The following is a 13,020-nucleotide window of genomic DNA, read 5'->3' as shown; positions in this document are numbered from 1 at the left end:
GTTCCAGGAGAGGAGTCCATCCCCTGGGAGGCTGTGGGGTCCCTCCCACAGGAGACAGTTCTCCATGACCTTCTCTGGCCTGGGTCCACTCTCACGAGCAGAAGCCAAACCGCGCCTGCTGCAAATGTGAGCCCCTCCCACATGCAGAGAGTCCTCCCAAAACTACTGCAATGTGAGTCACTCTTTCCATAGGGTGCAGTCTTCCAAGGACAGGCTGCTCCAGCCTGGAACAAGGGCCATCTCTTTCCACTGAGTCTTCCACTGAATCACAGGGTTCTCCAGACATCCACCTGCTCCAGCGTGGGCACCTCCCCCACAGGCTGCAGGTGGATCTCTGCATCCCGTATAGATCCCCATGGGCTGTGGGTGGATTTCTGCATCCTCCATGAATCCCCATGGGTTGTGGGTAGATTTCTGCATCCCCCATGGATCCTCAAGGGCTGCAGGGGCACAGCTGCTTCACCGCAGTCTCACCACAGCCTGCAGAGGAATCTCCACTCTGGCACCTGCAGCACCTCCTCCCCTCCCTTCTCCATTGACCTTGGTGTTGCCATGCTGTTTCCCTCATGTTTTCACCTCCTCCTCTTTTATAGGCAGAAAAAACTGTGTCCTTTTGTTTTGATTTTCTTCTTAAATCTGTTATCACAGAGCCTTTAACTGGCCCAGTCTTGGCCAGCAGCATGTCCATTGTCAGAGCCATCAGTGATTGACTCTGCTGGACACAGTGGAAGCTTCCAGCAGCTTCTCACAGAAGCCACCTCTGTGATCCCCCCACTACCAAACACCAGGCCATACAAAACCAACACAAAACCTCATCAGATGCTGTTCAAATCTACTTGTAAACACACTGCATAGCTGGGATCAACATGTATTTCACTTTTTTTATCTCCCTCACTGCCAATAATCTAATATTTTTTACCTAAGTAAAGAGAAGCATTGCAAGTACTAGTTCAATATGATGAAGAAAAGCTACAAACTCTATGTAAAGCAGGCATTTTGCAAGACGGCACATGTCTATCCATAAACTTCAGAAGCACTCGGTACCACTATTATTTGAGCAAATACAGAAAAAGAGACAAGGGAAACATTATCCTAAACAGATGCAACTCTAGAATTAAGCTCTTTTCGAAGAAATAATTTAAACTCCCAGACTTAAGACTTCCGCTGTCCTCACAGTTCACTTCCCTGGATGAGAAAACAGCTCACAGTTTTCAACTGTGGGTAGGGTTTTCATGTGGGTACGGTTAAGATTTATATAATCAGTGCTTTGATAAGGGTTTTGATAAAATCACAAAAATGGAAAAAAAATCTGATTTCACTGCACTTTTGAGTTAGCAGTAATACACACCAAAAACAGACTAGGAACACCCCCATAATTTTTATGACAAGTATATTTGTCCAAAGGGTTAAAACTGACTAACAAAGAAAACTCATGACAACCAAACATCAAACAAAAAATTCCATGACCCACAAGCAGAATTGCATGTACCAGTCATTTGAATAAGGAGGAGCAAACAAGAGTCCCTCAAACTTGCAGTAACATACAAGTAACAAATATTTCTAACCAGTGGTCATTAAATGAAATGGTAGTTTTACAAAATTACAACTTCTATTTGGGAGAGCCAGAAAAATACATTTAAATATATTGGAAAAAAAAAAACTTTAAATATTTGGCTGAAGAAATGGAGAGGACAGATCAGAACTGTAAAGACATTTTCATTGATTTTCCTTCAACCCTGACAAAGTCAAAGAAAAGAATGTAAGACTCCTCCTTCACCATGTGGGCATGCATCAGTCTGTTATACCCTACTGAAAAAGGCAGAAGAGAAGACACATTTTTACCTGCCAAATTTCTGATTTTTCATATGGTTCCATGCAGCTCGGGTGACCAGGAAAGATCCCCTCAAATGAATTCTGTGAATTACATCTAGGAACAAATTAATGTCAGTTTAGTAATTCCAGAATTTGTCTCCCAGCTTGAAATGCACCATGGCTCTCCTTCATGCACTCCCTCCACACTGTTTTTCTGTTGGTTTTATTTGGTGCTTTTTTGGTGGGATTTTGTTGTTGTTGTTGTTGTTGTTTTTGTTTTTTCTCCTCACAGACCATTTTTCAGTACTTGCCTGAAGATACATTGATCATGAAGGGACTGCCCACATATACTACCTCTTGGATGGGCCTCTCCTGTACAGAACTCAAAAGCATTCAAAATTCCTGCACTTAAACAGACTCAGACAAGAAGAACAGAAGACAATCTTTGTAAAAGTCTTCTCCACTGGGTTATCATCATCTCCCATCTCAATGAAGGTTTTGCTTTTTCTTCTGTCCCCTGTCACATCAGTTTGTTTTCCTCTCTGGTTAGCTCTGGGTCTTTTAAGCCTGTTTAGTATTCAGCCACTCAGTGCTGGCACTAGGAACGTTCTGTTCATAAAAACTGTTGTGTGTAATTCACAAGGCTCCTTTTCTTATTGCATTTGGCAACCAGGAGTGGGAAGAAAAGCCCTTCTTCCCCTTTGGAACTACATACACCTACCATGCATTGCAGCACAGACTTGGTTTGCACACTGAACACAAGCAGCTTTCCGCTAAGCTTGCAGGGCAAAAGGTAAGTCTTCCCTGCCTTCTCTTCTTTCTTGTTCCCATGGGAGGGATGTACATGTCACCTTTCGCACAGAAAAAACATTTTGAAGTCATCTTAAAATCAACTCACCCCAATCTTCATCACTTATCCGAACAAAGGAACGGTCTCTCAGGATCCTAAAATGCAACATTAAGAAAACAAAACAAGCATAAGATCAACATTTGCTTACACAAAAGGGACAGCCCACACTCAAACAGGACAGGTATACTCACCCAGCATTGTTTATAACAATATCTGAAATAAAAAAAAGGTAACTAATTCAATGCACTTACAAAATACAAGCTTGTTTCTATTTTTCTCCCACTTCCAAATATATACAGACAAGAACACTGGACATACACATCATATTACATTTATTTCATAGCTCCTTGTCCTGATTAATGAATTCTATCCTTGGACAAAAATTGCAACATAATAGTTCAGGACAAACAAGTCTCAATCTGACAGGGACATCAATGGGACAAAATCTTAAAGGGACGCATAGCTGTGAAGTGCTGGCTCCCTAGGAATTCAATACCTGCAGGATGCAGCCATCCTGTACAGTTTTGAAGTCTGCTTTGAATTTCAGAATGCCCTAATTACACAGTTTGTGCCACCAACTTTGCTGCAGTAGCCCAAATGATAACTAGAGGAACTACAGAGTCTCAAAGCTGATAAAGTGACCTGGATCATAGCAATTTCTTGTCAGATATTTAACTGGGTTCCTGTTGTCTTTTTTTTTATGTGTTTTTTAAGCCATTTAACCCTGAGATAACTCAGTGGTATAACTGAGTATATATATATATATATCAGTGGATAACTGAGTGGTTTTAAATAGTGACAATCACAAGGTCAAAACGAATTTTAATTGTTAGAGAAAATACCTTAGGGTTTTCTTTTTTTCATTTCTGTTAATGCATGTTGATCTTATGTAAGCAGAAGAGCTTCCAAAACATGAAATGTTCCTGTCAGCAACATTAATTGTGCTAATTCTATGCAGCCAGCTATAACACTTCATAGACTTCATGCTTTGTGACAGAAATTGTTAACCATTATTGAAGCTCCAAAATTCTGAAGGGCGGGAAAAAAAATCATATACTAAGCTTTAAACTTCTGCTAAAACCAAAAAAAAAAAAAAAAAAAAAAAAAAAAAAAAAAACCAAAAAAAAAACAAACAAAAAAAAACCACCAAAAACCCAGAAAATTTGATCATTCAGATTAAAAGCTGAAAGCCCCTTATTCAGATTTCATTGACTACAGGCATCAAGGGTTGGTGAATACTGCTGTTGTCAAAATGTATTTCATACACATGCTCTTAATTGCACTGCTTATAATGGCTTTGCACTTGCAAACAAGTTTCAACATGAATGAAGCAATTGTACCTATCCTCCCAAAAGCCTCAAGGGCTGCCTTCACAAGCTTTTCACCATCTTCCACGGAATCTGTAAGAAAGAAGTACAAATTCTCAAATAAAATTAACTGGATACACTACACTTCCACTAATTCGACAGAGCTAAGAAAAATAAATTGTGTACAGCCCCAGTGAAAACTATATTCAAATCCAGTCATTATCTGCATGTGGTCTAAAGCAAATCCCACACAGCAAATCTAAATGGCACAACATTTGCCACTGCAAAAAAAACATGTAGCAAAGCAAGTAAGAAGAAAAATCCATTCCCATTTTGCCTCTGAAAACTGCAGATGGACAGCTGCTTAATACTTCAATGTTAAAAAAAAATCAGATGAAAGGGAAGGGCATTAGTAGACAAAACTTAATTAAAAGAGGCAATTAATGCATCTGCTTTTAGCTTCTGTCTGTCCACTCCACATGATACCATGTTTGTTTAATGTATATGTTATTGGTAAGCTGGCAGTAGACATTCACTAAGCAGCATCAACTTTTCATTTAATATGTCCACTATTCCTAGAGATAAAGCATTACACTCATCTGGAAATATAACATACCATAATTGGGTACTGCTCTCCCTCCCTTTGCTCTGATTTCATCGACAACTTTGTCAGCAGCTGAGGAACTTTTGCCATATCCCTTAAAATCACCTCCAAGATCATTCACTGTGCATGACAAAGAAATGAAATTTTTGTTATTAACACTCAGACATCATGGTCTGTCCTTACCTCATTATCATGCTGGAGGTTATAAGGAGTATTAATAAAACCTGCTGCATCTGAATCTTACTGAGAACCACAGATGACAAGAGAAAAATAGTATAGGACATATGACTATTTTTTTAAAAGCAGTACAACATAAATTATCCCATTTTCTTTAAATAACATGGAAAACAGAACTTTCTTCCCCCCTCCACCATGTATTCAACTTGCTTGGTCTGCCCAGGCTACCTTTGTAATTGTGCTGTAGTTCAGAGATTAAGATCTAGATTACACCCCAATCATAGGCAATTTATTCCAGTCTCTAACTATTGCATGAACCCTAAGCAAGACTGGCAAGACTTTGTTCCTGTTTAATAGAGTAGCTAAACTGTTACTAGTCAACACCACCACAGAAGAGATCCAGTGGTCTGAACACAGTGAGAAATGCCTGCTCTGGAGCTTCAGATCCTGCTCCTGTGGGGTAAGAGGCCCACCTGACACACACAGCTGTTCCAGGCTGCTCTCCACAATGGGGCACGTGTCACTAATGGCAGCTGGAATGTACCATTGCCACACTCTGCTGCACTCCTGCACATCCCACAGCTTCACAGAATTACCAGGGGAACAAAAATACTCGCAAAAAATCTCATAAAAATATTGTATTTTGACAAAGTAGGTCAAAAAACGTCAAGAAGTTTTTTAAATGGTTCAAAATGGAATTGCAAGAAAGCCAGAACTGACTGAATTTACATGCAACACTGGTATTGTGCTAAATATTCTTTTTCTATGGTGAATTCCAGCTTTCTGCCTTCTAACTTCTAACCTCAAGAAGCCAGACACTATGAAATCCACAAAATATGCAGGATATTCTTGCTGGTCTTGATGAAAAACAGCAATGTTATATCATGACAAAATGAAAGAGACACATTTTGTGCCTTTTTTTTTTAACTCTCCATGTAAACAGGAACACAGCTTGCAGGAAACACCACAAAATCACTCTGCATTATCCAGATCAAAAAGTCTCATCTGGAAACCTATATTCAGCTTTGTGTGCAGCACTTCAAGATAAATGTAAAAACATGGCAGAAAATTTGTGAGTAAATAAAAATGCTGAAGTTCAGAAGAAGTGAGCATCAAAAGGGGAGGGACATGTCAAAAAAATAGAAAAAAACAACAAACCAAACCAAACCCAAAAAATGCCCAGCCTGAAGCATGAAGTACAAGTACCTTAACAGACTGATGCAGAAAACAAAGGAGACAAAAATCTCTAAGCTATCATTATCTAAAAATCCAATCATGCAGCCAACACAATCCAAGTGAAAAAGATTAAGGAAAATTCCTAAGTGTAGTGATGTGTTAGGATAGGCAACACAGGCAGACTGCTCTATCTGCAACATCCATTATATTAAAGAAAAGCGAATCAGGAACAATACCTGGGAAAAAAGAATGAACAATTTGGGTGGTAAACATATATTAACTATTCAGTTCTGTTAAGACCTTACAACTCTCTACCACAGACAAGTATATGCTTATCCCACAGTTCAATAGTAATTTGCTGACAAAAACTTAATTAAATATTTGGTAAAATTTTCAGAAGTGGCAAACTACCTTAGGCTGAGCACAGGCACTAATGGAGTTGAAACAAAAATGAGTATGCAAGAAAGAGTTGAGCTATTCTAGGCTTCAAAATCATTAATTCCATGAGTGGAATAGAGCAATGAAAAAAAGCCACTAACAACAAAACAGAGAAATAACATTAGTTTAAGCCCAAGCTTTACATCATGCAATTTTCAGTTGAAAACATGCAGTCAATAACAGCCTAAGACTGTAGTGGCTGTGGCAGAGCATAGTTATAGTCTGAATCTTGGTGGAGAATTCCTCTAAGGCTATGAGTGTGTCAAAGCAGAGTAGCAGAACCAAATCTCCTTCAGGGTGAAACGGTGCAGAGCACCTGACATCTACAGTACAAGCTTTTTAAATAGTAAGCCAGCTTATTTCGTGCTGTATTCTGGTGTCACAAACCAAGCACACATGAACAATGTAGTTGTTGCTGACAGACTGTGTCTTCTAGTTTGCTTTTTAAAGGACTCATGCAATTCAATAGCATTTCATTATGCAAACAAAAATACAAATAAGATACATATCAGGAGAGAAGCTTCAAACACAATGACTCTAAACTAAACTAAAACAGCAACACAAGAGGTGTCAGATAGACCAGAAGTAACTGGACATAACACAAGATGCAAGACAAAAGCAAATCATCCCTTCTTCCTGCTTTCAACTTCTCTCGATGAGAGGCATGAAAGAGACAAAGAATAACAAAAAAACAGTGGTAGCAGGCAGCCTTAGGGTGATGAGAACCGGGAGTTTTCCACCTAGGTTGCTCTTGTCAATCTAACCACATCAACAGCAACTCACTCAACAGAGATGTGGGACTGGACAAAGGCGTCAACGTTGGGGCCTACTGTAATTCTTCCACCTACGCAATATATTCCTCTAGAGTATTTGATTATTGTTCTTACAACATACCTTCATTTCCATAACTTACAAAAGGGAACTTGTTTTAAAGAGACAAGGCAGATACGAGCTCATATCTGCTTGAGTTTTAAAAAACTAAATGTTTATACAAGTAGCTTCTCAACTCTTTGAAGTCAGAATTGTAAGAGAACAAAAGAAACAAATTAAGCATGTAGAGGTAATACTGCAAGGCAAGCTGGTGTGGTGAAGTTTCCAAAAGGAAACAAGAAGTTGCCCTAATAGTCAATTCTTAACTTACTGTTTAGTTATTACACAATAAGAGCAAGAGACAAAGAAGCATTAGCTGTGGTCAGGCAATAGAATAAATTTTCTTTCAGATCATTCTGGGAAGTCAGACCACCACCATCTACAGAGAGTCAATACAAAATACTAGGACTGCTTTAGTGACACAATTTTTGCTGAAGAAGAACTTGATGCAAATTATTTATGTCCATGATAAGTACAGCAAGTATCAAAGATAGCAATTAGCGGGAAAAAAAAGAAGAAAAAACAACCCAGATGGTTTTTTGAAGTTGCCAACACACATACTCATTTTTAATCAATGAAGTAAAACTGAACAATTTTTATGAAATTTTGTAAACTGAGACTGGCAATGTCATTAGAAAACTACATGAAAAAAAAAAAACAGTCAGCAAGGTCTTGTCCATAATCTCTTTGAGAATTTAATCTTGAACTCATCAACAGTACCTGTACAAATTCATTTATAGGCAGCAAAACCATAAAACCACAGAATCATTTTAGGCTAGAAACCTCTAAGTCCAACCATTAACCTAACAGTGCCAAGTCCAGGAGTAAACCATGTCCCTAAGTGCTACATCTACACATCTTTTAAATACTTCCAGTGGTGGTCATTCAATCACTTCCGGGCTCGTTCCAGTGCCTGACAACCCTTTCAGTGAATAGATTTTTCCTAAGAGCCAATCTGAAAACAGCCATGCTGACTGCCAGTGAGTACCCAAAATACAACTTAACCTTCAGGATTGCCTTGTGATACAGCATTTTTCACAACTAAATATGTCCTGCTAACGTTCAACCAAGGAACTATAAAACCACCAGAAATCCTTTATTGACAGCTATATGGCACTGACACCAAGACCAGACGGCTCTTCTGTCCCATGAGCTGCAGAAAGAAACAATGCCATTGAGCTACATTTCAGTAACTTCTTTCTTGGGAGAAGGCACTCTAAGACAAGTCACATGGTCATAATGGAAGCTTCTGAGCAGAATTTACCTAAGACAACACACTCTCTGGCCACAGATTACAATTAAGACTTGTACACATAGATGAAAGTTAAATCTAGGAAATTATCTGACTCAAACTGGCTTTCCAGCAAAGGTAAGCCCTTGGACAAACTTGGGCAACTTGTTTCATAAGAAAATAAAGGTTAGAAGCAAAATTAAACAGAAAAGATAAGACAGAAAACCATTAAATAACAAAGGTTAGTGTCAAAAAGGGCATGGACTGTTGAATGCAAGCTATGTGAAAAGGCAAAGGTTACTGTCTAGATCAAGTTAGTTAAGATAAAACTTACCAACTACTGAAGCTCCTCTTTCAGCAAAAGCCAGAGCATACGCTCTGCCCAAACCTAGTTAAAAAAAAAAAAAAAAAAAGAAAAAATTAAAAACAAGAGTGAATTTGTTTCCTGGATCACAATTCAGACAACAGCTACACAAAAATGAATTGCTTAAAAAAATGCACCAATTCAACACCATCTTTGAACCTTGCAGGTTCAAAGTAAAAGATTATTTCCCCCAGGAGCTCAAAATATTTTGTAAGAACAAAATATAAAGTAAACAAACAGATAAATAGTAAGTAAAACTTCCAGTCAAGAGAAAAAAAAAACTTAAACAAACCATGCTTACTCTTTGTTATTGGATCCAACCGAAGCATCAGGGAAAGCCGTATGCTGCTGAGTTTGTGCTTGTGATAGAAAAATACATTTGGAAGGAAGAACCTTTAATGTCCTACAGTAACACTGAAGAAGGAGGGGATGTTTCAAGTTAATTAATTACGCACCAAGTGAATAAGATACTTTCCTAGTTAAAGTTAAGCTTTGCAAAAGAAACTGCTCAAAATTTAACTGTGACTGAAGATATATTGACAAAATCATTTGGATACAAAGGCATGTGTAATACCTCAGATCACCAAACAGATATACAGTTTGCCTGTCCTAAAAGAAGACTGTCATTTCTGCATTACAAACAAATGCAGAAAACAAAAGCAAGGGTCTTGAACCTTCACTCTGCCTTAGATTCTAGTTGTGTTTGACATTCATTCCAATAAACGATTTACAGATATACTATCCACTGTACTAATCAGAAGTTGCTGGAATTAATGGCACTGATCTTTTTTTTTATTCCTTTCAAAAGAAAAGGAGATTGGGATGATCAAAAAATCATCAGTCAGAAGAAAGTTTCTCAGAATACAAACAGTATCTCTTTGCACCTCACCTGGACATTCAAAGCCACTTCTCAAAAAAAAGGGGGAAAAAATAAGAAGTGTATATACTGTTTTGAAGCACACTAATCTCACAACAATAAATTCAAAATTTCTGTAAGACTCCCTTAGGCTTCTGGAATGGAGAGTATCACATGTGAGGCGCATATACACCCACTGCTCATGTAACCCAAGTCCAAGAAAACTTTTTTTTGTTTTGTTATGAAAAGCCACTGAGAAGTGCACAAAACTCAGGCTGAGTTGTATGAGCTCACCTTCTCAACTGCTAAGCAAGGACTGAATGTCTGAGAATCAAAATTAATCTTAAAAAAACCCAGATAGGTTACATAAACAATGTCCAACACAGTAATGCACAGAGGATCTGCTCAAAGTGAAAAGAAACACTTTTCAGGTATATGTATATGTGAATAGGTATTACTTTGACACAAAACAGTGATTCTAATTTGTCTAAATAAATTTCCAGCTCTGATCTGTTCACCGGCATCCAAAAAAATCAATGGTGAAAAAAAATGCTATTAGTAATGCAATCTAACTATAGTGATGTAAATTAAATAAAAGCAAAACAAGAACTAACCTCTAGAGAACACATTCCCTTAATCTTGGCTTAAATGCAATCAACACTTACTAAAAAGGTGTTGTTAAGTAAAACATACAAGAGGAATTTCTCTATTAACCATTTTAACTAAATAAACTATTTTCAAGCAGTCTAACCCTAGGAGTACAAGGGTCACTGTACACACACTTATGACATCCAGCTTTTACTCAGTGCAATACTTTTTAGAAGTTTTGCTGCTGCCACAGTGACCTTGTTTTGCTATTATGCAAGGTCTTAACCTGTTCTACAGTGAAACACTATATAGCGAAAAGGCCACAAATACAGATCTGGTAAAACCAGAAAAGCACCATTAAAAAACTTGGTCTCAATTATTACCAGGTTGGTCACTTTCAGGTGATGTACATAAACTGTTCCGTGCTTTCCAAAACATCTTCTTCACAAGACATCACATAATCTAGGGCCCCAAAATGACTCCTCTGGCTATGTGCAGCACCACAAAATGAGAGCAAAACTCCACTGTGGAGAGGGCAGAACCTTTTCAGAGTACGGCTAAACAAGTTTCCTAAAGAGTTCATCACAAACTTTGCCTCACACTCATCCACACTGACAGCCCGTATTTTTGCTTAACCACCACAGTAGGCAAAGGTCAAAGCATGGACGCAAAGAAGGAAAAAAAAAATCTAAGGGGAAAGAAACAAACAAAAAAAACCCAACCAACCAACCAACTCACTCCACGCCATAACAACAAATACAAAAACATTTCCTGGCAAAACCAAGCATTCCACGGCAGACCACGCTCCCTGGAGAGATCGAGCCTACAGACCACCAACAGCGCAGGCCAGCTCTGCTGCTGACAGAGATCTCTTCCTCCCGCTCCCAACTGCCGGCAGGCCGGCTCTCGGGAGAAACGCGAGCAGGGAAGGCGCAGGTGAACGGCTGCGTTCTGCAGCACCGATGGCACATGTGAAAGCCCTGCTGCAGCAGCACTGTGCCAAGCCACAGGGGTCACACGCCTCAGATACCACGTCCAAGGCTCAGGTGGAAGGAATTAGGATACCAGGACAGCGCCTGGAAGAGGTCATCCACCGCTGAGAGGGGCGCAGCGGCGCTGCTCCCCGCGTGTGTTTAAACAGCAGAAATCCCCCACGTTCGGAGCCGTTTCCAAGGTGGGCAGTGCCGGGCCGGCCTCGGACGGCAGCAGGTCCCGACGGCAGCAGGAGGCACGGCCCTGACCCCTGCACAGCCTTGGCACGGCCGGGGACGGCACGGACAGCACCTTCTCCGCAGCCCCGCTTCTCTCCTCTGCAGAAACAACCCCCCTTGCCCCTCCCCGAAGCCGGACCGGCTGCCCCCGGGGCACCTGCCAGGGCCGCGGGCAGCGGCGGCTCCGCGGAGCACGCACCGCCCGGGCTTCCCCTGAGCAGCTCCGCCGTGTCCCACGGGCGCGGAAAACCCGGCCGGTGCTCACCTCCTCCGGCGCCTGTCACCAGCACCACCCGCCCGTCGAACCTCAGCCCCGTCGCTGCCATCTCTCCGCTCTGCTCCGCGCCGCCCGGCCTCACCGCCCGGCCCCACTGCCCGGCTCCGGCCCGCCCGCGGGAGGGACAACGCGGGGCGGGGCGGGGCGGGGAGCCCGCAACGCGCATGGGCCAGCACCGCCGTCCGCTGGGAACTGTAGTGTGGGATGAGACGCGATGGGATAGGCAGAGGAAGGGGAAAGACAGAGGATGGGGAGGGGAAAGGAAGGGGTGGGGAATGAAGAGGCGGGAACGAGGGGACAGGAAGGAAAGAGGAAGGTGGAAGGAGGGGGGAGAAAGGGTTCTGCAAAAGAAAGGATGAGATATGATGGGATAGGAAAGGGAAGGGGTAGGGAAGGAAAGGGAAGGGGAAAGTGATAGGGAAGATGTGTGCTAATGTCGTTATAAACCATTCGATGCATGGAAGTATGGGTGTTAACGTCTTTGAAATCGGTCTTAATGTCGCTATTAACTTCAAGCTGCAGGTTTGTTGCAGAGCCCAGACAGCTTGACTCCTGAGATAGACAAGGGTCTACACAAGCTCGGGTCTGAACTTTGGGGTAAAATGCCAGGTTCAAGGCGGGATATGTGGTAGGTGGTTCGGGAAGGCTGTACCTTCCTAGTACCTCAGCCGATGGGGAAAGGAAGAGGGCAACATGTGACCTGGAATTTAGGATAAAAGGAGGCTATGTCCTCCAAAACCTCGAGACGTAAAACCCCACGGGTGTGTGCCCCAGTGAACTCTATCCCTTTATTCGAATGAAGTTGCCGGACTCCTCTGTCTTCTTTATGGACACTGGCTTTTCATAGCGTGATTTTCCGTGCAAAAGGAAGGGATGGGGAATGGAGGAGAGGGAAGGGAGAAAGAGAGGAGAGGAAGGGTTGGGGGAGGGAGAGGATATGAGGGGATGAGAAGAGGAGAGGAAGGGATGGAGAGTGGAAAGGCAGGGATGGGAAAGGGAAGAATAAAGGCAAAGGGAGGGATAGGAATGGGTGGGGAAGGGATGTAGAACACAGGGGAGGGAAGGAAGGAGATGGGGAAAACAAGGGGAGAGAAGGGTAAGGAAGGGATGCAGAGGGCAAGGAGGGGCTTGGGACAGAGGCGGTAGGGCGCAGGATCAGCCCTACCTGGCCCTGCTTTCCCAGGCTGGCTGCTGTGAAAGGTGGGAAGGAGCAGGCTGTCTGTCCTGTCTGCATGTCCAGCGAGGCCACTGCTGGGCTG

At 41.7% G+C, this 13,020-nt stretch overlaps 1 protein-coding gene across 1 annotated transcript in view; it reads right to left on the bottom strand.

Moving 5' to 3' along the window:
* HSD17B4 (hydroxysteroid 17-beta dehydrogenase 4) overlaps positions 1-11,883 on the bottom strand; it is a 63,058-nt gene extending 51,175 nt beyond the window's left edge. Inside the window, exons 1-7 of the mRNA XM_068176899.1 lie at positions 11,750-11,883; positions 8,800-8,853; positions 4,586-4,693; positions 4,003-4,062; positions 2,854-2,875; positions 2,711-2,757; positions 1,843-1,927 (exon numbers count right to left, since the gene is read on the bottom strand). Of these exons, the coding sequence (XP_068033000.1) occupies positions 1,843-1,927; positions 2,711-2,757; positions 2,854-2,875; positions 4,003-4,062; positions 4,586-4,693; positions 8,800-8,853; positions 11,750-11,810 (437 nt within the window). The 5' untranslated portion in view covers positions 11,811-11,883. The remainder of the gene's footprint in view (positions 1-1,842; positions 1,928-2,710; positions 2,758-2,853; positions 2,876-4,002; positions 4,063-4,585; positions 4,694-8,799; positions 8,854-11,749) is intronic.
* Positions 11,884-13,020: the final 1,137 nt, after the last annotated feature.

The sequence above is a fragment of the Anomalospiza imberbis genome, chromosome Z (genome assembly GCF_031753505.1).
Source record: "Anomalospiza imberbis isolate Cuckoo-Finch-1a 21T00152 chromosome Z, ASM3175350v1, whole genome shotgun sequence".
NCBI lineage: Eukaryota > Metazoa > Chordata > Aves > Passeriformes > Viduidae > Anomalospiza > Anomalospiza imberbis.
Note: the sequence above shows the minus strand (reverse complement) of the source record. Positions and strands in the feature narration are given on the sequence as shown.